At 49.8% G+C, this 26,642-nt stretch overlaps 1 protein-coding gene across 1 annotated transcript; it reads left to right on the forward strand.

Moving 5' to 3' along the window:
* The first annotated feature begins 9,356 nt into the window (after positions 1–9,356).
* STARD8 (StAR related lipid transfer domain containing 8) lies at positions 9,357–20,101 on the forward strand. Its single transcript, XM_008155949.3, has 12 exons — positions 9,357–9,403; positions 10,370–10,433; positions 11,678–13,050; positions 13,696–13,869; positions 14,831–14,990; positions 15,456–15,654; positions 15,940–16,150; positions 16,449–16,563; positions 16,834–17,058; positions 17,993–18,210; positions 18,311–18,487; positions 18,637–20,101. Exons 2-12 carry the CDS (start codon positions 10,377–10,379, stop codon positions 18,752–18,754), a joined length of 3,027 nt encoding a protein of 1,008 aa, XP_008154171.2. The 5' UTR covers positions 9,357–9,403; positions 10,370–10,376; the 3' UTR covers positions 18,755–20,101.
* Positions 20,102–26,642: the final 6,541 nt, after the last annotated feature.

The raw sequence follows: 26,642 nt of genomic DNA on the forward strand, positions 1-26,642 counted from the left end.
CCCCTTGTGCAAATTCAAATGAAGCACCATCCAAGGCTTGAGGATGAGTGGGCATGCTGCTTGTGGCTTAGATCCCTTAATGTATCTTTATGGGAGGGTGAAAGGGGCTAGTCACACACACTTGGGGCCACGTGAATGGAAGCCCTCAGCCAAAAGTCCAGCATCTCCTTAAGCAGGTCCCTCTCTAGGAGTGGGGTTGGGCAAAGGAAACAGGCCTTGCATCAACCAAGAGAAATGATCTGAAAAGCTACTTGTCAGGACCTAGCAATTGCCAGGCGCAACAGCAGGGCCTAGAGTGGTAGGCAGCCCCTCTGCCTATCTTGGGTACCAGCTTGGCCTCACAGAGCCCACCTTGAGAACTTGGGTTTTCACATAGATGGTGGCAATATAGGCTTTTTAAAAAAAATTCTTTATTGATTAAGGTATCACATATTTGTCCTCGTACCCCCATGCCCATCCCACACCCCTCCCCACACATGCCCCACCCCCCTGTTGTCCTTAACAGCCGGTTAGGCTCATATGCCTGCACACAAGTCCTTTGGTTGATATCCCCCTTTACCCCCACCCTTCCCTACCCTCCCCCCGAGGCCCGACAGTCTGGTCCATGCCTCCTTGTTTCTGGGTCTGTTCTTGTTCATCAGTCTATGTTATTCATTATTTCCCCTAGATGAGTGAGAACATGTGCTATTAGAAATACACTTATAAGAACCGAAAATGAGACAAGCAATAATGATTATGGTGACAGGCAAATGAATCAGTCTGTAGTGAGTTTCTTTCTGGGCCAACAGTTCTTTTGAGACCCAATTTCAATGTCCAACAGTTCCTTATGTGTACATGTCAGCACTGACATTTCAGTTCTGGATGGTGGACAAATGGTGGTAATGCAGGTCCGACTCTGTCTGGTTTGGTCCTGGGCAATCTGCAGTGATGCACAGCTGCTAACTGCTAGTATGGGAAGGCCACATCAACGTCAATATAGGCTTTTCTTCAGCCCTTTAGAATACTGGTTTTCCTCCTGCACTCACTGAAGGTGAGAGAGGCCATGCTGATAACAGATCTTGTTTTGGAGACGGTCATCCTGCCATATGGGCCATGGAGGAGATACCTTTCCAGATAAGGAGCTAAGTACTGTAAAGGAAACCAACACATTGGTTAGAAGATGCCTTATGGAGCAGGTCAGCTGTTTGAATAAATTACCTTCACAAACACCCACAGACCTACCAGCTCCTGTTCTACCATATGCAATCACATTACTGCTCATTGCTCTCTCCTGCTCCTGTACTCAGCCCTCGAGGGAATAAGGGCCAGTGATTAGAATGGCCTGAGCCTGGCCTCTGGCTAGAATCTTTCCAAAGACCTATGCTATAGCTTTTTAGCTGGCCACATCTGTTTAGGGTAGTCGTTCTCTATCTTGGTTGCACTTTAGAATCACCTGCAGAGCTCTCAAAAAAACAAAAAAAACAAAACCTGTCCCCAGAGATTCTAATTTATTTGGCCATGACTGGTGCTCAGGCACTGGCATTTTTAAAAACTCACCAGATTAGTATGACTGGAGTGGCTCAGTTGGGTCGAGTGTCGTCCTGTGCACCATAAGGTTGCCAGTTTGAGCCCTGGTCAGGGCGAGTACAGAAGGCAACCGTATCTATCTCTTTTATAAATGTTTCTTTCCCTCTTTCCCTCCCTCCCTATCTCTAAGCATATCTTCAGGTGAGCACATAAAATAAATAAATAAAGTTTATAATGTTCAGCCTGAGTTGAAAGTTTACTGCTCCAGCTGTAACAAAGACACTTTGATCTGGGCCCCCATGACATCCACCCATTGTCCTGGGCCCTGTGTCTTGCTTGGTCCCTAGACATGAGCTGGACTTTGGGTTGGGAGAGGAGCAGGCTGAACCAGGGCCTAGGCAGCTCTCTCACAGCCCACTAAGTGACCACAAGGCGTAAGGATATGAGTTTCCCAATAGTGGTGTGAAGAGGGTACAGTTGGTGAGGTGTGGCTTCCCAAAGCTTAGTTGACCACTGCTTTCACTTTTCCTCCTAGCTTTCTCTCTCACTTCTTTACAACTAGGACACAATCAGAATGGAGCCTTTAAGACCATGTGAATACAAAGTTCAAGTAGTTCTAACAAAAGAAGCCCTTTCTAATGATAGCTTTCGTATAGATTCAAAACCATATAGAACCTGACCACATCCAGACTAATCAGGAAGGTAGGCAGGAAAGTTATTGTCCCTTACTGTGTATATTTGAAAATGAAAGCTTAGAGAATGAAGAAAGTTTCTTAAGATGACTTTAATAGCAAGTATGGGAGCGGCTTAATTGGAAAAATCTTTTTTTCCAACTCAGTTATCATGTTGGACATTATTGCATTTCTTCCAGGGGAATGTTGCTGCCTTTCTCCTGGGTGCATAAACTCTACCCTCATAGAGTGCAGTCCAAGATCAAAAACCTTGCTTTTCTCCTCATTGCATCCTTCTCTGCGCAGAAAAAGTGCTCTGTGCTAAGAGGAACCCTAGTATGTGGCCTGTGAAAGTGTAGGTGCAGATACCATCATTGACCTCGAAAAGCATCTGCTTCTGCTCAGCCGATCCTTCTTTGATGCTCCTTTCAGGAGACTTGTGACTGTGGCCCTGGGGCCATATTTGACTCTAGAGCTCTCTAGTATGCCTTTCCCCCAAATTTTTTGGCCCGATTCAGCTGGGCTCCTCCACAGGGGGAGAGTTTGGGCTTAAATCTTGATGGGATCTAGCTTGTGCCAACTGGTGCCATCCCTGACCAATCCTGGCATATCAGCCTAGTCTTGGCCAGAGCACGGCTTGCATGATATAGAGCAGGGGTAGGGAACTTTATTTCTGTGAAGGACCATTTGGATATTTATAATATCATTCTCGGGCCATACAAAGTTAACAACTTAAAAATTAGCCTGCTATATTTGGCCACACATTTAATTAACTCACCCTTAATACCTTGACAGGGCCAGACCAAACGATTTTTTCAGCTCTTATACGGCCCAGGGGCTGGATGTTCTCTACCCCTGATATGGAGGCTGAAACTACTGGAATCTGCACATCTGGACACAGGCAGGACCAAGAGCCACAGGCAGACATTTCTACACCACTCTTATCAGCCTGACCCGTGTCACTCTCCCTGCCAGGCACATGAGGCAGTCCTCAGTCTGGGCCACCTGGGTCCCAGCTCCAGGTGAATTGATTCTGGGCAGGCTGGGCCGGGTGGAGGGATGAAGGCAAAACACCTTAGCTCAGCCCTTAATCCCTGACTGCTCATCTGGGAGGGGGCCTCAGGGCCTCCCAGCTCTCCATGGGGTGGTATGGTGTCAGGGAGCCAATGTCCCTGACATCCTATTGGGCAATAACTTATTACATTCTCCAGATTCCTGCCAGGGAGGGCTGCTGGGGATTTAGGCTAGAGCCCTGCTTCGGACTTCTTGGCTCCTTTGTCTTTTTGAGCTATTGTGAAACTTCTGCCTCATAATCTCACTTTCCTGAGCCATTTGGCTCCAATTCTGACAGTGATATGGATGCTGCCATTTTCTAGACCCAGAAGCGAACTCTATCTGGGCCGCTTTCTCCCCTTTCCATAATACCATAGAGAAGAGTGATGGACTCTGAAATTGAAAATGGAATTTGAAAATCAGGGTCATAGTGTTAGTAATGACACTTAACACTGTGTGACTTGGAAAAATTGCCTGGGCCTCAGCATGCTCCACCTTTTTTAAAATACTGATTTGGAGAGTTCCACCATAGACCAATAGAATCAGCCTTTGGAGTTGGGACCTTGGGGAATTGGTATTTTTAAAACTTCTTAGTTGATTCTAATGTGCATCCAAGGATGAGAATCCCTGAGCTAAGTGATTAAGGTCAGCGCTTCTCAAAATTTAATGTGCTGCAAATCACCTGAGGATCTAGTTCAATGGAGATCCAGTTCAGTGAGCTTGGCCTCTGTGTGTCTAATATGCTCCCAGGTGATGCTGCTGCTGCTGGTCCAGGGATCACACTTTGAATAGCAGGGGCTAGAGGGCCCTAACTATGAATGAAACAATTTGGCACTCACCTGAGTGAGCTGATCCCCTTCCCACCAGCCCTGGCTAGGGCCACTGCCTAGCATTAGGGGAGCAGGCAGCCCACCACTCTCCCATGGACCCTATGGCTCAGGCAGATGTTGCAAGATATAGGACTTGATCACTGTCCTCTGCCTCCCCACTTAGGCTTAGGGAGGAGCACAGGAATAATGGACAGGTGGATGCCTCTCTCCTCCCTTCTCTTCCTTTTTGTTCTGCCTCAAACCATGAGTGACAAGGGGCTGTAGTGGACTTCAAGTGTGTGACATGCACTGACTTGGGTCGCCATACCAGACTCATGGCCCTTTAGGTATCAGTATTTCCTTCTATGCCCACTTTTCTGGAAACTCAGATCTGGTCCTTCCTTTGGTAACACCCCTTTGTCTTAATGACAGGAAAGCAGAGCTGGCTGCTGGGAGGGGCTCTGAGGACAGGGAAGGCCCTTCTCCTGGGTCTGTGGCAGGAGTAAGAGACTAGGGGGTGGTTACAGCAGTTGGCTCAGCTGTCCTAGTAGCAAAACCCTGTCCCTCAAATGCTCCCTGGGTGGGTGTGAAGTCACTTCACACTGCTCTTACCACATCCCCCATCCTCCAGACCACCACCTGCCTAGAGACTCCAGCTGGAGCCTTTCCCAGGCCTGCATTGCCCCCTGCCAGAGGGGCTGAGGTAGTGCTAGCTGGGAACAAATGCTTTCCAGAATCTCTTGGAGGTCCTGGTTATTCCTAGCTCTTTATCACAGGTTAGAGAGTTGAAGTAACAAGAAACATGCACAGCCAAAACTGGTTTGGCTCAGTGGATAGAGCATTGGCCTGTGGACTCAAGGGTCCCAGGTTCGATTCCGGTCAAGGGCATGTACCTTGGTTGCGGTACATGCCCCTGATCAATGTTTCTCTCTCATCGATGTTTCTAACTCTATCCCTCTCTCTTCCTCTCTGTAAAAAATCAATAAAATATATTTTTTTTAAAAAAGAAACATGCACATACACATGGATGCAGGTGCATGCACAGACCAAGGGGCCTGCAGGGGTGTATATGCAAGCGCATAAGCCCACACCAATCCATATAGATCATGGACATGAGCAAACTTGGATGCAGCTATATGCAGAGGCAGATACCAGGGTGCATGACCAGGTGCACACACTTGTGAAAATGTACAAGTTGCAACCCCGCTCATCCCTTTTTGCCCCCAAAGCCCTCAGGGGCTGTAGAGCCTTATTTTCTCCCCCTCATTAGTGTGTGACCTTTGAGGATCCTGTTAGTTTTTCTGACCAACTTCCACCTTCCCACACTCTTTCTTTCCTCCTCTACCCACACAGCATATCTGAAATACAGTTTTGTACTTTAAATTGTCAGTCCCGGCTACAAGGTTCTCATCCTGGATTCTTTGTGGGAGGGCACTGCAGAGGAGAGCACTTGCTGCCTTGGAAAATCCCCACCAGTCTCCTTGGAGTTCCTTGGTCACAGGTACTAAGAAAACGGAGGAAATGGGGACAGGACTCGTGGCTGGAGCAACTCTGCTGAGCCAGCAGCCCACCCCATCCTCAATGCCAGGTAGGGACAAATAACTGCCTGAGCAGTCCCAGGGCTTCACTGCTGGCACTCAGCCTACACTGGGCCAGGAGGGCCTCTTCTGTGGCTGCATTCCAGCAGCATGTCTGCACTGAGGCTGGCACGGGTGTCTTGCTCAGTGCCAGGAACTCCCAGAGCAGAGGCAGGAGGCTGACCCAGCCTTTGCCCTCCAAGACACCCACAGGCCAGCACTGTGTCAGCATGACAGTCAGCAATGGGTTATGCCACAAATAGACCAGTCTCAGGGAAGAGTTGGAGCAGTCCTGGGAGGCTCCCAGGGGAGAGAGAGCTGGAACTTGATGAGTGGTAGGGGAGGAAGAATACTGGGGCAGCCACCATGTCAGAAGAGGGAAACCTGAGCTGGAGTCAGACTGAGCTTGGACTCCAGCCCTGAGACTGCTACCCCATCAATTGGGAAACTGTAGATGAGCCCTTCCTTTCTGAGCTGATTTTGAGATCCAAGAAATGGGGATACTAAAAACTTCACAGCTTCTGTGTGTGTGTTCAGTGAGATTTGGTTATCAAAGTGCTGGAGAATATTAGGTATGATGAAGGGAAAGAGACTAATGATTGGTGAACATTTTGTCTCCCCAGCTAGACTACGATGGTCTACCCAGGCCATGGAAGGGGATGGCTCCCTGAGAAAGAGGGTTGAAGACACAGCTGTGCCTCTTCCTTCTAGCAGTACTCCTTGATCCCAGACAGTCCTGGGAAGGTTCTGTTCTTCAGCATTGGGGCAGGTAAAGAATGAGACTCAAGAGCCCTAGCTGTTTTTTCTCAGTGGTTAGAGCATTGGCCCATGGGCCAAAGGGTCTCCAGTTCAATTCCCAGTCAAGGGAAAGTACCTCGGTTGTAGGCTCCATCCCGAGCCTAGGTCAGGGTGAGTGCAGGAGGCAAGCAATTAGTGTGGCTCTCTCGCATGGGTGTTTCTCTCTCTCTTCCCCTCCTCTCTCCCTCCCATTCTCTCTAAAACCAATGGAAAAATATCCTCGGGTAAGAAATAAAAAAAAGAATGAGGCTCAAGAAATGAAATTCAAGAAAGGGGTCTCTGAGCATACAGGAATGAGTGGGGCTTGGGGAGTAGAGGATAAATCCTAGCTGGCTGTGACATGAAGCAAATGTGCCAACTCCTCCAAGCTTCTCTTGTCATTTCTGGATCACCAGAACTAGAGGTGCCTGCCTGCTGGAAGTGAGACAGCAGGCAGCACCCATGCTAACCCCATTTCTCTGCCTCATTCTCCCCCTCTGTTCTGTTTTAGAAGCTGAGGCCAAAAAAGCATGTGAGTGGCTCCGAGCAACAGGATTTCCTCAGTATGCTCAGTTTTTTGAAGGTAAGGTTCCCCTCCCCTAACCTCCTTATCCCTCCACTTTTTCATATGTAAAATGGGGCAAATCATCATTTCTCTGACTGCACAAGAAGCTGTGTACCCTGGCCCTGTTCCTATAGTTACAATCTCTGCATCATCATTTCTACTGGATGGCTCTTATCAGCTCTCACAAGCTCTGCTGTTGTCCATGTATAAAATACCTTGTCATGACCAGGGCCACTGCTTTGTACCATTCTGAGGATGCCAGCTGCACAAATGGAGTGTGGAGGGTGTATCCTGGCAGCCTAGCTCTCACTTCATCTTCCCCATGGTCTCATTTCTCTGTTTTCCTCCATATTTCCTTTTTTCTTTAGCATTGTTCATACTTGCTGTTTCTACTTCCGCTCTTCTTCCCACACCCTCACTGCACCCTGGCTTCCCCCCATCTCACCAAAAACAGTCCTTTTCAAGCTCACCAGTGACCTTCATGAGGTCAAATTCAGTGGTCACTTCCCAGTCCTTACTTAATCTTTCAAAGGCATTCAGTGCAGTTGGCCACTCACTTCAGCTTCTAGAAACCTTCCTCTCCTGACTGTCTCTTTGGCTGCTGCTCTCTACCTCCTTAGCTGACTCTGCTTCTGCTGAATGTTGGGTTGTCTCAGAGCCAAAACCTTCTCTCTCAACATTTCTTTCCCAAGCTATTCTTGTCCAGGTACCATCTATATTCTGGTAACTCCCAAATGTCTCTCTGCCCAGGCCTCATTCCCAAGCTCCAGATTCATCTGTTCAACTGCCAATCACTACCTCTACCCAGATGTTTGCCAGGTGCCTCCGACTTAACAGGTCTCAATCTGAGCTCCCCAGAGCATGGCCACCCACTCAAGCTCCACATTTAGGAATTATCCTCAGTTCCTCTTTTCCTTTGTCCCCCTTCAGCAAGCCCCTTCTTTCTCCAGAATATTTCTGGAATCAGTCCACTTACTACCACCTTCACTGCCACATCAATGTGACCTAGTGTACCAGTCTCCTTCTTGTACTCCCTGCTCTACTCTGAATGCAAAGCAGCTAGAGACCCTGTGAGCATAGGCCTCACTATGTCACTCCTCTGCTCTAACTGTGTCACTCCCAATACACTTAAAATGAAGTTTGCCCAGGTGCTTTATCCTCACTGACAAGACTGAATTAGCCAACTCCCCTTTTTTTACTCCTCTTCACTTTGCTCACCACACTCAAGGCTCATTTTTATCACTCATTCACTCTGGGCCCTTTTCCTCTTTGAAGCCTTATTGTTAGTCCTGCCAGGAACTCTCTACCTGGGCTCTTTGCACAGCTGGCCCCTCTCGTTCTTCAGGACTCAGCTCAAGAAGTCACAGCCCCAGCAGGCCTCTGCAGATCACCTTTCTAGGAATAGCCCCCACTCAGCCTCTCTTTACCCCAATACTTTGGTTGATGTCTTTTGTAGCATTTATTACTGCATTCTCTTGTTTGTTTCATGTATTGTCTCTTGCCTCCAGGAGAGTGGGAAGCCCATAAAGGCAGGGACCTTCTCTGTCTTATTTGCTGTTGTGTCCCCAGTGTCTGGCCCAATGTACCATACTTTCCGGTGTATAAGACGACTGGGCGTATAAGATTTTCCTGGGTTAAAAAGTTGTTATATACACCGGAAAATACGGTATATTGGAATATATTGATGGGATTAGATATAATGGATTAGATATATTGGACTACCGTATTTTCTGGCATATAAGATGACTTTTTAACCCAGGAAAATCTTATACGCCCAGTCGTTTTATACGCCGGAAAATACGGTAGATGCTCAATGAATGTTAGGAAATGAATCAATGGGCTGATTTTACCAATAAGGCAGAGAGGTGTGGGATTTTTCTGGCTGCTCTCACATCCTCCCCTTTCCTTCCTTTCTCACCTATCCTCCTTAAACCCCAGGGACTGGGCCCATGCTATGGGTAGCAGTAGGAAGTGTTTCTTCTGTCTTCACTCTCTCTGGTCCCCCAGTTCACCTTGGGTCAGGGAGGAGGTTCCCTGTTTGAGCAGCCTGTGATTCAAAGGGAAATGAGGGAGCCCACACTGATTCTTGGCAGCCACCTCAGGCCTGCTGTCCCCCATGGACCTGCCTCACTGACTGATGGGCCCTCTCATCCAGCTCTACCTTCCAGGCCTCTCTTTATCCTTTCTGATGATGGCCAACCTGAGCTCCCTGGCTCTTCCTTTCCTCTAGGCATCCTCCTTCTGCTCTATACTTTCTGGCCTGCTTCCCTGCTTCTCCAGCCTCCCTTTTCCAGCTCAAGGGCCACTGGCAGAATTTCTGACCAACCACCATCAACTCATCTTGGCTTCTCTCTGCCATACAGAAGGTTCATTTCCCCTGGATATTGGCTCTGTGAAGAAGGACCACGGTTTTCTGGACGAGGACTCTTTGGGGGCCCTGTGCAGGTAGGGGGCTAAGGGCCAGACCTGGGAGGCTGGGGTCTAGCTTAAGGATTCCTCGTGTTAAAAAATTCCTGTTTCCCTAACACAGGAGGAGCCTCAGCTATTAACAAAGCTCATCTACTTCAGTCATGCCACTCAGTCTGTCTTTTGGGTCTGTGACACCCTCACTCACCCAGGCATTCTAGCTGGAAAGCCAATAGTAGGCCTTGATTCTTTTCTCCCTTCAGTTAGGTTCCACAGATCATCCTCTGATTTGTCCCCTCTCTACTTACACCAGCTCGGCCCTGGTTTGAGGTCAAACCATGACTTCTTGGGTCCATCACAGCCTCCTAACTGGCCTTGGTGCTTCCATCTCTGCATTCCCCTCCTTGTCATGGCCCAGTGGCCCAACAGCCACTAGAGTCTGTTTCCAGGAGTAAACTCACTCCTCTGTTTAAAATGTGTCACTGCCGGAAGGGGAAATCCAAAGCTTTTTAGCATGACACATGAGGCCCTTTGCAATCTGCTTTTGACCAACCTTATCAGCCTCGGTCCCCTCTCATAACTACATTGGTTTGTTTACTGTTTCCCTCTACCTTCTCCCAAGCTCTTGTTGAATTCAGGGATAGGAGTCTCTCTGCCTCTCTTCCTCCAATCCCATTTCTGTCTTCCAAGAAGCCTTATCTAATTACAACCCTTCCATTCATGGAAGTTCCTTGTCCCACCCTTTGTGTGACTGCTGTACCTTCTGTCTACTTTGTTCTTGAACCTTTCACATTTCTGTAGCAGTTTGTTTTCACATCTATAAGCTCTCAGAGAACAAAGGCCATAATCTCTCCAGCATTGTATCTAGCACTGAAACCTTCACAAAGTTTCATTGGCTGGGCATGTGAATTAGTGGATGGCATCTTGGAAGTGTCTTGGTAGGTTGTGCCCTGAAGACTTTGGGGGTTGGGACCCTTGGATGAGCACTGCTTTGTTTCCTTGCAGGAGGTTGATGACCTTGAACAATTGTGCCTCGATGAAACTGGAGGTTCATTTTCAATCCAAGAAGGTGAGTCATGGCAGGGGTGGGGTCTGTGACCTTGTGGCACCATAGAGAACATAAACATACAGAAACCACTTTTGAAACTAGCTCCAGTGTCCCCAGAGTCCAGGATGTCCTGATTAGTGCCTTGCTCCAGCCTGGGAGTAGGGTGTAGGAGGCTTAATGAGACCTCTGGGTTTTGGCAAGCCTAGTCTAGAGGCTGGAATATGAGAACAAGTACCCTGGCCCTTGGCCTCTCCCGCCCCCCTCAGCCCACTTCTACCTCTTAGGTTTACTAATAACTTGACCTAGAGATGGCTGTTCCTCAAGGAAATCCATCTGCCTCCATTCCTTGCTCTGTGATGACAAAAATTCCTTGACTAGGGGGTAGAAAAATAATAATGGGATGGAAAAATCATGGCCTATATAATCTTAAAGACAGGGTCCTTAACTCTACTCACACCAAGTCTTTTCCCTCTGAGACTCATTTCCTCCATCTCTACAGTGAATCTAGTTGCAGGGAGGATTTATAGGTTCCAAAGGCCTTTCTCACTCTGCCAATCTAGGATTGTAGAAACCTTGAGGACTGTTGGTCTGCATGTAGCCCTGGAATGTGGACCTGATGACCCCATCCTGCCCTGGGTCAAGCTTTGTGGGTTTCCTCTGGGGCTTTCTTTTCCAGAGGCCTTTAGCCAAATGTATCAGACAAATTGTCAGACCCTTTACCTGAGAAGCAGTAAACCACTGGGACCTAGTCCCCACTGACTGCTCAGTGACCTCAGGCAAGTCTCTTCCTCACTCTGGGCTTTAGTTTTCCCACCTTGAAAATTAGAAAATGAGAAAATCTAAAATCTCCTCCCAGCTCTGGCATTCTGTGATTCTGATCTGAGACTAGCCCAGACTTGAGAGGTTGTTGAGGACAGGAGGTCAAGATTCCTGGATTCTAACCTGGCTCTGTCACTGACTTCTTGAATGACATTGTATGACCTTGGGCAAGTGGCTTCTCATTTGTGGGTCTGGGTTTCACTGTCTGTAAATGGAGAGGGATTAGATCAATTATATGACCTTTACCATCCATCTGAGCTCCATCTAGGACTCCTGGCTTCCTTCTTCTAGCACTCCCAGAGCCAGCTCCCCCTCTAGGACATGTCCTAGGCCAAAGATCAGGGCCCTTTGTTGAAAGGTCCCCCAAGCATTTGGAGGTAGAGCAGAGCACAAGCAAGGGCTTGTGGGTGGACTTTTTTGACCTGACCCTTTGGTGACTTTCCCAGAATGAAGACTCAGAAGAGGAAGAGCAGTGTACCATCAGCAACCCCTGGTACTTGAAGCGAGAAAGTAAATGCTGGTCTCGCATGGGCTCTTCTGACCTGCTGGCCCCACCGAGCCTTGGACTGCCAGTGACCTCCAGCTGTGAGAGTGTCCTCACTGAGCTTAGTGCCACCTCCCTGCCGGCCATCACCGTGAGCCTATCATCCAAGCCAGTCGACCTGCCCTTGCTAGGCTGTGCCCCCAGCCCAAGTGACCAGCCCCTCCTCAGCCCCACCCAGGGCCCAGAGGGTCCCCAGGACAAGGCCAAGAAGCGCCATTCCCGTAGCTTCCTCAAGCATCTCGAGTCTCTGAGGCGGAAGGAAAAGGGTGGCAGCCGGCAAGCTGAGCCTGAGCGTAGCCCAGTCACCTCAGAAAAGGCCACTAAAGGTTCCTCTTTCCCGAGCCGCCGTGGCTTTCTCTCAGCTGCGTTCTATAGGACTAAGAACCAGGCAGACACCTCAGGCAGTGGCAGTGGTGCTGAGACTCAGAGTGGCTGGGAGGTCTGGCCTATGGCCATGATCCGGCATCCTCAGCGGATACACAGGGGTGACTACCTGGTGCATGTGCCTGGGGACCACAAACCAGGCACATTCCCTCGCTCCCTGTCCATTGAGAGCCTGTGTACTGAAGATGGACACCATCTGGCTGATTGGCAGCTAGGTAGGCGCTGGGGCTGCGAAGGACGCCGGGGCTCCTGTAGCTCCACAGGCAGCCATGCCAGCACTTATGACAACATGCCTGAGCTATACCCAGCTGAGCCTATACTGGCTGGGGCTGAGGCCGAAGATGAAGAAGAGGGTGGCGGCAGCTCTGCCCATCTAGATGACATCCTCCAGCGTGTGTGGGGGCTACAGCAACGGGTAGAACTTTGGTCTCAGGCCATGTACCCAGACCTGGGGCCTGGAGATAAGGAAGAGGAAGAAGATGAAGAAGAAGAGGCCACTTCATCATTAGAAATAGCCACAGTTGAGGTAGAAGGTCAGCCTGAGGCTCTGGCCCACAAAGAGTCCTCAGCCCTGGGCCAGGCTGATGTCCAGACAGTTGTCCCAGCTCAGGCCTCACCTGAGCTCCAGGCACAGGCTGAGGCCAAGCCACTTGGCCCAACCCAGGATATTGAGCAGGAGGCGAATTCAAGCAGGGAACCCACTTCTGCCTCTAGCCTGTCTGTGGAAGGGCACTCCATTTCTGACACTGTGGCCTCCTCCAGCGAACTGGACAGTAGTGGAAACTCCATGAATGAGGCTGAGGCTTCAGGGTCCCCGGTTGGACTCCATGCATCAGCACCCCGTGAACGACGAGATTCAGGCGTTGGGGCTTCACTTACCAGACCCTGCAGGTGGGAGTTCAGGGTAGGGAAAGGAGCAAGGAGCTCTGCTATCTCTGTCTCTTCCCTTCTTAATTCCTCCCTCCATTTTCACCCCCCCAGCCAATTTCTTGGTTATGAGGCCCAGGGGTAGGTTCTTGGGAGCTGGCTGATTGCCTCTAGGCACCCAGTCACAGGAGGGAAACAACAAGAATACAAGACTCAGCAATCCAGAATGTTAGGTTCAAGATCTGCCTCTGCTGTTGTCTTGAGCAAATTCTAGCTTCTCTTTGGGCCTCGATTTTCCCATGTATAAATTCAGGGCATTAGAAGAGATGAGCTCTGATCCCTAGCTTTGCCATACTGGGTTTCTCAGAGCAACCTATTCACTGCAGTCCTGGAAGGGTAAGAGCTGGTACTATTTGATGGCACTAGTGGAGCCTAAGCTCTGCTGCCACTTCTCTGACAGTGTCTGGGCCACTGGGCAGCCCTGGAAGCTAAGGCTAAGCTTTTTCCACCCTGGGGCCTAGCAGCAATGCTGAAAATGGTCCTATCTCCATGCATTTTCTTTCTTTTGGGAGAAAAAAAGGGGCCAGAAGAACACAGCCCATTCTAAGGTTGACCCAACCCTGCTCCTCTGGCTTTCTACCCCCACCCCCAACCCCAATCCTTTACCAGGAAGCTCCGTTGGCACAGCTTCCAGAACTCTCATCGGCCCAGTCTCAACTCGGAGTCACTGGAGATCAACCGGCAGTTTGCCAGCCAGATCCACCTGCTGCACAAGGGCTCCCTGCTGCGTCTCACAGCCTTCATGGAGAAGTACACTGTGCCCCATAAACAGGGCTGGGGCTGGTGAGTGCTCCTGGTCCATGGTCACGGCTCCCTCCCTGCCCCTACTCCAAGGTCCTGGGAGGATCAGCTCCAAAAAGCAGGTGTAGATAGGCAGAGCCCACAGGCCAATGGAGTGGTGGGATGTGCCAGGGGACTGGAGGAGCCGTGGCCTGAGAGGTCACCATTGCTCTGGGTGGCTTGTGTGTGTGTGGGGGGGAGGCACATTAGATGCATGAGAGTATGTGTACCACGTGTGAGGAGGGGTGGGGTGGGGGTGGGGAACACGAGGTCCTTGAGTTGTACTCCCTCTAATGCAACATCCATGCTACCATCAGCGAGGTTGTCTTAAAATGGAGCTTTGGTTGTCACTCTCCTAATCACCCTTCTGTGGCTCTGTGGTTTGGCATTGCCAAAGTTTCCTTCCCATCATGATCCTTTCATGTTCTGGTCCTGCCCCTTCTGTTGGGCTCTTTCACCTGCCACTAGTAAGCAACACCACTGTACAGGCCAGAAAACCTTCCCTGAATGTGCCATGCTCCTTTCCTTGCCTCTTTGCCATTGTCCACACTTTTCTCTTGGTCTGGAATGCCTTTTTCCCATTTCTTCTCTGGGACAATGCCTACTTATTTCTCAAGAGCCCGTTGAATTTCTACCCCTCTCTGAAGCCTTCCCTGATCCACTAGGTGTGGTTCCTCTCCTTCATGGGTCTTCCCTTAGTTCTTGGCCCACTACTGGCAGCATGTATTGTCACTGCCTGTTGACGCAGATATTTCCTTAACTGAGACCGAGAGCTCTCTGTGCTCCTCTGTGACTTCCTAGGGCTGGGCCCAGAGAAGGTGCTTAGTGAATGTTGATTCTGGGGATGTGGTGTGTTTCTTACCCCACTCACTCCAGCCACAGCCCCCAAGACTGAAGACAGTCTCCAAGCTGTGTCCTAGCCTACCATATGCGCCTTCCTGATCTCTGTCACTCCTTCAAACAGGTCAGTGCCCAAGTTCATGAAAAGGAACAAAACCCCAGATTACCAGGGCCAGCACGTGTTTGGGGTGCCACCTCTTATCCATGTGCAACGCACAGGCCAGCCACTGCCACAGAGCATTCAGCAAGCCATGCGCTACCTGCGCAGCCAGTGTCTGGACCAGGTGAGCCTCCCAACCTCCTGTCCTCCCCCAGGGGGCCTGTGGAGAGATAGCAATGGGGAAGAAGTCCAAAGCTAAGAAATTGGGTTGGGAAGCTGCTTCCCCCTTGGTTGGCCCACCAGAGACCTTTCCTAGCCTCAGGAAGACCAGCAAGGATGGAACCAAAGCTCCCTTCTCTCCAGTTCTGTGCCAGCCTCTTTCTGGCCCAGGCAATGTAATCCCCAACTTCCAAGAGCCTGCCTTACTCTAGGTCCTCCTTTTCTTACCCATTTCTACTAAAGTCACGTTTCTCCTTGTCCTGAGGCTACAAAAACCCTTTTCTTTAGTTTTGCCATTTCTTTCCAACCCTGCTCAGCAGGAGGCCTGCTGGGCTTGGAATTTTTCTGGGATGGTCTACACTTGTGACTCCTGGCCTCACAGTCCACCCCCCCTCCATGTTTCCGTCCCTCCCTGACCTGCATGGGCTAGGTGGGCATATTCCGCAAGTCTGGGGTGAAGTCTAGGATCCAGAACCTGCGCCAAATGAATGAGTCCTCCCCCGACAATGTCTGCTATGAGGGCCAGTCTGCCTATGATGTGGCTGACCTGCTGAAGCAGTATTTTCGAGACCTACCCGAGCCTATCTTCACCAGCAAGCTCACCACCACTTTCCTGCAGATCTACCAGCGTGAGTCGCCTGTACCAATCCCCAACAACCTGCCCCATTCTCAACTATCACAGAGTAAACATACTATATGGAAGGATAGACTAAGGCCCTGAGGAAAGGCAGGGACTTACCTAAGGCTAAACTGTGCATTTGAGCAGAGCTTGATCTAGCACCCAGAGACCTCCCAGAGCCCATCTTTGCCCTTCTCTCTCACTAGATTCCCTTGGGACATCTGTTTCCTCTGTGTTCCTAGAAATAGTAGGCTCCAGGGTAATAAGGAAGCCCTTTGCCATTCCTTCCCCACAGTCCTCCCCAAGGATCAGTGGTTGGCAGCAGCACAAGCTGCCACTTTACTGCTTCCTGATGAGAACCGAGAGGTGCTGCAGACCCTGCTCTATTTCCTAAGTGACATTGCCTCTGCTGAGGAAAACCAGATGACAGCCGGCAACCTGGCAGTGTGCCTGGCACCCTCCATCTTCCACCTCAACATCTCCAAGAAGGATAGCCCCTCACCCAGGTGAAACAGGGTAACGTGTCCTGGCCAGACAGGGAGGGTTTGGTCCCCCAACCCCATTGAACTTCAGGCCCTTGATGGCTGACACTTGATGGCAGTTCCCAGGCATCACCACAAGGGGTCAGCCTGCCTCCTCAGAGGCCTGGGACTGGTTGGATGCAGTAAAGCCGGGCCTTGAAAGACAGCAGATTGTTTTGTGTTCTGGACTGGCAAGCTGGCTTCCTGGGAACTGGAAACTAGCCTATTAGCCATATTCCATACTCTCCTTATTCCATACTCTCCTCTCGTCCCTTCCCTCTAGGATCAAGAGCAAACGCAGCCTAGTTGGCCGTCCAGGCCCTAGGGACCTGAGTGAGAACATGGCGGCCACCCAGGGCTTATCACATATGATCAGTGACTGTAAGAAACTTTTCCAGGTGAGTAACTTCAGGCCATGATGCCTACCTCCCAGACTTGGGGGAACCATGAGGTCCAACCTTTATATCCAAGACTGGACACGTGCCCGTCAACCTCCTATTTCCAACTCTTCTCTACAAGGTTTCTCCCCTACCTCACTGTAGTAGCCAGGCTGCCCCACCCATGAATATAAATCTGATAGACTCTGTGGGCTCTGGGACTGAAGCTCCCTGATCCTCTGCTGCTTGCTCCTCATGGCTCCAGCCCAGAGTGTGTGTGTGTCCTGCCAGGTACCCCAGGACATGGTGCTGCAATTGTGTGGCTCCTACAGCGCAGCTGAGCTCAGCCCTCCTGGCCCAGCCCTGGCTGAGCTGCGACAGGCCCAGGCCGCTGGTGTGAGCCTGAACCTCTACATGGAAGAGAGCATTCAGGAGCTGCTGCGTGATGCTGCTGAGCGCTTCAAGGGCTGGATGAATGTGCCAGGGCCCCAGGACACAGAGCTGGCTTGCAGGAAAGTGAGTACTGCCATGGGGCTAGGAGAGGGCTTGATACAGGCCAGGGGACCAGGGACCCCAAAGAAAGGGGCTGCCCTGTCAGTACTGCTGTGCCTTGGCCTGATATGTGGAGAATGTCAGCCAGCAAAGCAAGAACCAAATGAGACTAAGGGATGATTTTGCCAGAATTACCTTCCCAAAATCCCTCTTCAGACATGTCACTACTTTTAGAGCTTCACCTCCCATCTCACCCTGCACCACAGTCACACTGTGATTCTGCCCCTGATGTTGTGCTACCTGGAGTGACCTGCCCCAAACATTACATTTCCCAAGCCACTGTGAGCCCCAACTTGATATGACCATTCCTCAATTCAGAGCCTCCTGTCATGCCCTGGGATGGAGGTGGTTTCTTTCTGTCCCTCTCTTGGACATCCATGTTCTTTCTTGGATTCTGATTATGAGTAAGACTGCACACCTGAGGTTTGCCATATATAAACCAGGCACAATGAAACCTCCCTTTCAGGGTTGGGGTGAGAAGCTGTCCCGGTGCCTGGCACATACAAAAGGCTCAGCAAAGGGCAGCTTTTGTTGCTCTCCACTGTCTACTTCGTGGGGACAGTGCTAAGTTCCTTGAGGACCATCACCATCTTCTCTTTCTGTTCGCTTCCAGAAATTCCAAGCACTGTACCCATTTCATGGTAGAACTTAGCAGGCCTCAGAGAATGTGTGTCTGTCATCTCTGTGCTCTTGAGCAGGTGGAGAATCAGATATCTGGAAAAGAGAGAGAGGACAGAGAACACAGGGATGGCCTGTCTGGGTGTGACAAGGGTTAGCACAATAGGCTTGCAGCCTTCCCTCCTCAGGGATTGGAGTGAGAGTAGGCCAGGACTGGCGGGTGAATGGGAGTTCTCCAGCCCTGACAGCTGCCTCCTGTCCCTGCTCACATGGCCTGCAGGCACCAGACGGGCACCCCCTGCGTGTGTGGAAGGCATCCACAGAGGTGGCGGCCCCTCCAGCGGTGGTGCTACACCGTGTTCTGCGGGAACGGGCCCTCTGGGATGAGGACCTGCTGCGAGCCCAGGTCCTGGAGGCCCTGATGCCGGGTGTGGAACTATACCACTATGTCACCGACAGCATGGCACCCCATCCCTGCCGCGACTTCGTGGTGCTTCGGTGAGGGACTCCAGATGCCACCCTGCTGTGCTTAGGGGACAGGGGACATGGGGTAGGAACCAGCTTCAGGAACCTGAATGTATATGTTCCTTCCCCACAGGATGTGGCGTTCTGACCTGCCCCGCGGGGGTTGCTTGCTTGTCTCCCAGTCCCTGGATCCTGAGCAACCTGTGCCAGAGTCTGGGGTGCGGGCCCTGATGCTCACTTCCCAGTACCTCATGGAGCCTTGTGGCCTGGGCCGCTCCCGGCTCACCCATATCTGCCGTGCTGATCTAAGGTACCAGGACTCCTTTGCCTTGGCACCCTTCTTGCCTCTGCCCATGCTGTTGAGCCTTGAAGGCTGGGGCAAGTTCTTTCTTCTTTCCCCCTGGAAAGGGCTCCTGGTAAGAACCCATGGCTCATGCCTGTCTGCTTCTATCTCCCCAGGGGCCGGTCTCCGGACTGGTATAACAAAGTCTTTGGGCACCTGTGTGCCATGGAAGTGGCAAAGATCCGGGACTCCTTTCCCGCCCTGCAAGCAGCTGGACCTGAAACAAAGCTGTGAACCTTAGCCTGGTTCCAGAGTGATGCCACCCAGCCTCCTTGGTACCAAAGGAGTAAGGGAGGAATGAAAGCACAGCAGCCCCAAATGCTGCCTCCAGGGGCAGAGCCATTCCCCACACCTAGCTGCCTGTCCCCATCTCCTGAAGTTCCTTTCCACATACATGGGAAGAAGAATTTCAGTGTCCCATCTCCACTCCACCTCCACCTCCATCCATGAACCTGTTTTCTGCCCTCCTGAGAGAGAGGATCCAAGAAGACTGCTACTGCCCTCCAAGCCATAGAGTCACCAGTCAAACTGAAGCTTTACTGGCTCTTCACCTGCAGGGACGGAGGAAGAGGGCAGTGTGTACTCCCAGCTCTCTGCCCTTCAGAGAGGCCAGGCCATCCTGTTTGGTACTAGGGTGTCTTTGAGGTTGAGCAGGAGGTTCTGGTACTGCCTCTGGGCCCAACATTGGCCGTAAACTGGCTTTGCCAAAGAAATTGGATGGGAGTGGATGGGCACAGGGGTAGAGCAGAGGGCAGCCCCAACCACCAAGAAGTGTTTTATTTGTGTAAATACGATGCTGATTTTTATGAGGCTGATTTAAAGAGTGGTTACTGACGGGCCCCTAGTCAGCAACATGATGATTTGGGATAGCTTGGGACATGAGAGTGAAAGAGGGACCTTCCTTTCTCAAGTCTCAAGAGACCAATGAACCAGTTTCTCCTGGCGTGGGCCCCACATTTGATCTGCCACTCCGTGGGGTCTCGGTGCAGCCTTTGGCCTTGCACTGCCATGTCTGGAGAGTAAACAATCTGTCCCACCACACAGACTGAGCAGAAGCAGATGGCATCCCTTCTCCTGTTCTTAGTGCCTGTGGTATGAGGCTGACATAACAACCCCTTCTTCAAGTAGAGACCTGGCCTCCAGCTCAGGTGGCCAGCCAGCCAAATGGAAGGGCCCAGTGTTATCTCAGCCAGTTAGGGAAAGATACAAACCTGATCTATCCTACCCATTGGCTATCTTGGTTCATGTGGAAATTCAAGTGCCATTCAAATGCCAGCTCATGATTTATTTTTCTTTGGGCTGAATAAAATGAAGTGGGATGGCTCCTAGCCAACGTTGTAATTTTTAAGTCTATTTTACTTGTACTTATAAATACTGTACAGTCATAATATGTATATACATTTGTGTATATGTAGATACATATATATATATATATACATACACACATCTATATACATACAGATATGTTCTATCATAAGTGTACTATAATCTATGGTTGGGAGAGAGTTGGGCAGTAGGGCACCTAAGATGAGACAGGGGAGATGTAGAGCAGGAGCCACATGACCCCCTCATAAAAGCAATAAAGCATTACTAAAGATACACTCTGGCTGTGTGGCTGTCTTTGCTAAGGTGATGGGTTAGGGACTGGGCTTGGTGTTAGGGTCAGAGGTTGTGAGCATTACTGGCCTAAGACTCAGGGAGGTCACAGGAGGAATGGGGGCAAGGCCTCAGCTCTTCTCTTTGGAAGGTGATTTGCTGCGGGGAGGGGGGAGGGGGGAGGCAGGATTCTAAGAAGTCAGGGCTTGGACAGAAGCTGCAGACCCCATCCCCTTTCTTAGCCAGGGTCCTCCATCTGAACAGTGCATGAGCATTACCTCAAGAGTCCTAACAGTAGTCATAGAGAGAGATGTTCCGGCTATGCTGTCCATCTTTCCCCTGCTATACACAGCTTGGGCTAAAGGACATAGTGGAGACCCAGCCCCTTGAGGTTGGGGAAAGCTGTTGCACTCACAATCCAGGTTATAAGAGGTCTGAGCCCCGTGTGGCAACTCCTGGCCTGGTTCCAGTGACCAGAAAAGCCCAGGAGACTAGAGGGACCCCCTTATTTTGACTTCTCTGGAGAAATAAACTTTCCTCTCCATGGTTACTGTAGCCAGAAAATTCCCAACCTCTAAGGGGCAACTAGAGAGAGTACAGGCTTTGCAGTCAAATCTGTGTTTGCATCCCTGGAGTGCTGTGGAGTAGCCTGGATCTCTCTCTCTCTCTCTCTCTCTCTCTCTCTCTCTCCTCTCCTCTCCCTCTCCCTCTCCCTCTCCCTCTCCCTCGCCCTCTCCCTCTCCCTCTCCCTCTCCCTCACCCTCTCTTCCTCCCTACCTTTCTCCGTCCCCCCTTCTCTACTTCCTTGTAGGGCAAACAGGGATACCTTGTCACAAGTGGGCCTCATATAAGTGATCAGGTTGGCCTGCCCCTGTCTGCACCCCTATCTAGCCTGAACAGGTCAGGGTGCCTGTCAGCTCCCATTTTACTGTCACCTCCTTCCATTCTCCTGGGTTTAGCTGCCCCTGCATACCTTTGTTATTTCCTCACTGTTACTGCCTGGGTGTCTGTTAATGAGTGGTATGAAAATTACCACCCATGTGATTGTTGCAAAGGACAGATAAAGACTTGTGAGAGAGGCTCTTGGAAGGGTTTGCCCAACCATTCAGCCCTGGACTCTGCCGCTCTGGACCAGCTGCCCAGTGTGGTTCCCTTATGTCTGGCTCTAGGAAAGGCAGTGCCAAGCAGGGGAGCTTCTCTGTGCTTTAGTGTCATTCCTCCTACATAAAGCAGAGGCTTCCATGCTTGCCTAGCTCTGCCTGGATTACTGTGCAGTCCATGAATGCAACGACATGACCAATAGACATGGGAATAGGTGTCATGATGATGAGGCTGCCCAGGCCCCTCACTGCCACACACATTGCAAACATCACCCATGGCCGTTTCTTTCTAGCCCTCAGTCTTATACCTCCACACACCCTGAGTTGGCCTTTCCCTTTCCCTGGTGCTAGAGAGCTCTCACCCTCAAATTCCCAACACCATTGCTTATACTTTCTTCTCTTCTGCTTCCACTGACCCAGTGCCTCAAAGAAACCAGGCTGTGGGTGAAGCCCATATGGGAATTGGACAATCTATCTGCAAGCTTTGATATATTATTTTCTAGTGCTCTATTTCTGGAATGGCTGAGGGTCAATGGTAGACATACCCAGGTTCAGATTGCCTATATTATTGCCTGGCTGTGTGAACTTTAGTGATACGTTTAACATTTTTGATTCCTCTTTCCTCATTTATATCTTGAAGATAATCATTTATATCTGGCAAGGTTGTCGGCAATGTTAAATGAGTTAGTGTGAATGTGGCTGCACAGTGCCTAGCAGATAGTGGACATGAGTATGTGATAGTTTCCTTTGCTCTGCTTCCTCCATGCCAGTCAGGCTCTGTGTAGAAGGCTTAGGTCTGCATGGATGGGTGGGTGGGTTGGGTATGCATATCATTTCCTGCTTGGCATCAAGGACCTACCTACCCTTTTGGGACTACCACAGCTTCAGGTCCCACCATTCTGGACACACCTACCTCCAAGGCAGACTCAAAACATTCCAATGACCTCTTTGTATCCTAACTACGGGTTGGCTTTCACTATACTTCCTCCTTGAGAATGTGGCCCTATGGCCACATCTTCCTTCTTGAGCCTACCTCCCTCCAGGCAAAGAACTCTCTTCCCACTTCTTTGATGATAGCTCCTAACCGTCTTTCCTTGACCCTCTCACTTGTCTCCTCCCTCTGCCCCACCTCATCCTAAAACATTCCTCCAAGTTCTTTCTTATCCTCCTCCTTGGACCACCTTGCTCTTTAGGGACTTTGCTGACATTCATTGTTTCACCTGGAGGCCCAAGTCAAACTCATCATCTTCCAACACACAGTCTGCTTCCTGTTGCCTGCTCTGTCTCAGGCATAACCCTTCTCTCCTTCTCACCTCCACTCACAACCAAATGCATGCATGCATCCATCCAGCATCCATCCATCCATCCATTCAAACACTCATCCATTCTGCCATTCAGCAAGTAGTTGTGGAATATCTGCTACATGCCAGACTTTGTTGAGGTGCAGAAAATACAGAAGTAAACAATACCAACAAGGTTCCACCTTGTTGGGAATATGTCTTTAGTGCACATTCTACTAGATGGGTGAGTGGAAGGAGGTAGATGGTAGACAAATGCACAAGCTAACTTTAGCTATGATAAAAGTGATGAAGGCAATAAAGCAGAGTGGGGTGGTAGTGACTGAGAAGTTACTTCAATAGGGTGGTCAGAGAGGGCCTCTGTGAATATTTCAGGGACCATTTAAGCCACGACCTGAGGGAGCATAAGGAATCAGATACACAAAGATCCAAGGTGAAGAGTGCTGAGCAGAGGACATAGTAAGCAAGTACAATGACCCTGGCATGAGGACAAAGTTGCCATTTTTCCAAATGAGCAGATGGTCAGCATGGCTGGGGTGCAGGGCTCAAAGGGATAGTGGGAGGAGATGGGGTCATAAGGGCCAGATCGCATGGATGTAAAGGGGAATTAGCCATGATCCATCTACTCTACCTCCACAGCATCTCCTATACCCAGCTTATGCTGGATACAATGCCCCAGGTGATATTGCACACCCTTCTATCTGGATATTAGAAGAGAGTCCCTCATCTCCTTTCTCTCTTCCTGCCCATTTTCACCTATTTGTGGTACCAGGTGAATCTTTCTAAAGTCAAGTATCATTGTATGACTTTCTGGATCAAAAACTGTCCATGCCTCCTCCCCTATTGACTACCAAACTGTGGCATTCAGGACCCCACAATGCAGCCTCATTCTATCCAACAAATTTCCCCCCTTTTTCCTTCCCTTCTCCAGCCATGTCCCAGACATGTTCCTTTAGTTACCTCTTCCAGGAGTGGATGTGGGACTGCCTTGAACTCGGAGGACCCAGGTTCAAGTTTCAGCTCTGCCAGTTCTTAGCTGTGGCAAGTTACTTAACCTTTTGGGGTTCTAGTTTCCCCATATATAAAATAAGGCTCAGAGAGATGTGTGGATTCCTTATCAATGTAGGTTGATTATCACAAAATGTTATCACCCTCAAACCTCACCAGTCTGGCAACACTCAATTGTGATATATCTACACGATGAAGTCATCCCTGAAACTGCTGGCAACGATTGCTCTCTCCCTCCATTAATCTGTGGTTTCTCTGAGTTCATCATAGTGTCCCACTTGGAGAGGTAGAAAAGGCATCTGAAGATGAAGTCTACCCAGAGGTGTGTTTAAATCCTGGCTCTGCCATTTCTTAGCAATGTGGCCTTGAGCAAACAACTTTGCTCTCTGAGCCTCAGTTCTCCTACTTGTAAAATAGGTATAGGAATGCCTATCTTGCTAGGGTTTTGAGAGGAGCCCATGTGTCCCAACACAGTACCCAATAGAGTAAAGGCACAAAGGGAGCATTTTATCACTATTTACAGGCATACCACATTTTATTGCTCTTCACAGATAATGGATTTTCATCAACATCGAGGCAAGATCCTCCACTAGCAAAAACATTACAACTGACTGATGGCTCAGATGATGGCTATAGTATTTTTTAGCAATAAAGTAGTATTTTTAATTAAGGTATATATACTGTACTTTTTTAGACATAATGCTATTGCACACTTCATAGACTATAACACAGTGTAAACATAACTTTTATATGGACTGGGAAACCAAAAATTTCATGTGACTAACTTTACTATGATATCACTTTATTACAGTGGTTTGGGGCCAAACCTGCAATATCTCCAGGGTACCTGTATTGTGTTACCTCATTCACTCCAAGCCATTGCTCTATAATACCCCCTTATTTGGCTTGCCTCCCCATATCCTCTCTAGCTGTTCACACCCTTCCTGACTCAGCCAGCCTTTCCTAACCAACCCACCCCTGAGCTCCTGAAGCACTTTTCAAGTGGAGTTTTTTCACATAAAAATACCCTCAAATGTACAAGCCAGTCTCTCCTTGCCTAGGTTGTGACATCAAGGACAGGGACCAGGTGAGTCATCTCTATGGCCCCATGTCCAGCATAGGGTCTGGTCTAGAAGAGCCAGTGTTCAGGAGGCTCAGAGTATGTGCTGAATGCAGTTAAATATTTCTTTGTGAAATCAGGAGTGTATGTGAGGTGGGGGCTATGAGATGGGAGAGGACTCTGGAGCTCAAAGGAACCTGGGGAAAGGGTGGGTGAGGACAGTATTAAACTCTTCTGCTGCCCAGCAGGGAACTCATGGGTACTGAGCTCCTACTGTAAACCAGGCACCATGCAATGCATTTTCCCACATAGGATATCATTTCAACCTCCAAAGTGCCCTTTGAGGTGCTAGCATCACCTTTTTCTGGATGGAGTTCTGAGAGTCTAAGAGGCAATGAGACTTGCCCTGAGGTATGCAGCAAATAAGCAGCTGACCTGGGACTTTCCACCAGACTCCCAAGCCCATCTTCTTTCCACTACAGTCATGTGCAAAGGGAGAGGACACTGCTACCTCCAGCTGGTGGCTTCCATGTGTATGTGTGTGGGGGGGGAGGGGGCAGGGGGCACAGTGGGGAGGGAACCGATAGCGGTAGCTGTGAGAGATGTTGAACAAAGGAGGGAATGCATTTGAGGAAAGCTGGCTCAATGAAGGAAGTGAGACCAGGAGGGAGAGAAGAGGGGCAGGGCTGCATGCATACACAGTGGTGTAGAGGCTGACCTCTGCTTCCAGCTCACCCCTGCAGCCTGCTGGGAGTTGGCCTGCTGTGCCCTGCCACCAGAATTCTGGCTATGGTCACCAAGAGCCTTAGGTTGGTCCTGAGCTGCCACAGCCTCTAAGATAGGCAAATGGTATCTCAAGCCAATAGAGAGGGCCTGGGATGGAACAGAGACCAAGGCCACATCTGGACTTTCATGTGCCCTAGCTACTTCTGCCTTTGTGGGCTCTTTCTTCATAAACAATATTAAAACATATATTTTGTAACTGTGTTGGTATGAAAATTAATATTAGTCCAACTCCAGGTTGGACTAATCATTATATATTCATTGTTATTATATTCATGTTTTTCTTCTGATGTTAAAATAATTTAAAACATTTTTTGTGAATGCTAGGTGCTGGGCCTACTATGCCTAACAATAAGTTATCCCTGACAGAGGGCATCACAGAGCCTATAGGAAAGTGAAAACATTGCTGCTGGGGAAGGGGAGGAGGTACTGACTGAGGCCCCGGGGAGCTGGATTTCTGTCTCTACACTTGGGTGCATCTAGCACATGCAACCACAGCAGTGCTTCCTGACTCCCTTATTGGAGTGTAGACTCATTTCCCAACTCCACCTCAGATATACTTCTTAGTCTAGAGAAGCAAGAAGATTCCTGTTAGGACTTCTAACTGGCTTTTATAGCCTCAGACAAGCTCCTTGATGTCTAAAGAGAGCAATTTATGGCCCAGAGCTCCTGACTGGAATGCAGAGACCCCATGCTCCCAGCCTCCTCTCCTCTAAAGGTGGAGGGAAGAGCAGGGCGAGAGCTGGCATACTCCCAACCAGTCTTCCGGGGAAGGGGGGCAGATGAATCAGTGGCTCCAGCTTGTCCATGGTGTGGGACATGTTGTCCAGGTCACGGAAAAGCACCAGTATAAACAAGTACTGCTTGTGTAGGCTGAGGAAATGGCCATGTCTTGGCCTGTGACAGCTTCACGTGGAGGGGAAGCAGAGGACATGAGGGAGAGCGAGATGGGGGAGGAGGGTAAGAGGGTAGGTTATAAGAAGAGAGGCAGTGCCCAGAGCTCAAGGAAAGGAGAAGCTACAGAAATGAAAACCAATCCCTCTCTAGTGTGGTTGACACAGCTCACCTGCCTGCATTCTCACTAGATTCAAAAGCAGATATAACTTTTATCCCTATTTTAGAGGTTCAGAAACTGAGGCTTGGAGAGGTGAAGGGAGATACTTGGCTAACATTATACTCAGTTAGTTTATGGTGGGACTAGATTTGAACAAATTGGACCTGGTTGACTCAGTCAGTGAGGTGGTTGCTGAGAAGTGAGGGGGTGAGCCAGGCAAGAG

Source organism: Eptesicus fuscus, chromosome 1, assembly GCF_027574615.1.
Source record: "Eptesicus fuscus isolate TK198812 chromosome 1, DD_ASM_mEF_20220401, whole genome shotgun sequence".
Lineage (NCBI taxonomy): Eukaryota > Metazoa > Chordata > Mammalia > Chiroptera > Vespertilionidae > Eptesicus > Eptesicus fuscus.

Coding starts and splice junctions, on each gene's coding strand:
- STARD8 (XM_008155949.3), top strand. CDS start 10,377: ATGACCTTGAACAATTGTGCCTCGATGAAACTGGAGGTTCATTTTCAA. Junction 13,870..14,830: donor CATAAACAGGGCTGGGGCTG/GTGAGTGCTCCT, acceptor TCCTTCAAACAG/GTCAGTGCCCAAGTTCATGA. Junction 14,991..15,455: donor GCAGCCAGTGTCTGGACCAG/GTGAGCCTCCCA, acceptor TGCATGGGCTAG/GTGGGCATATTCCGCAAGTC.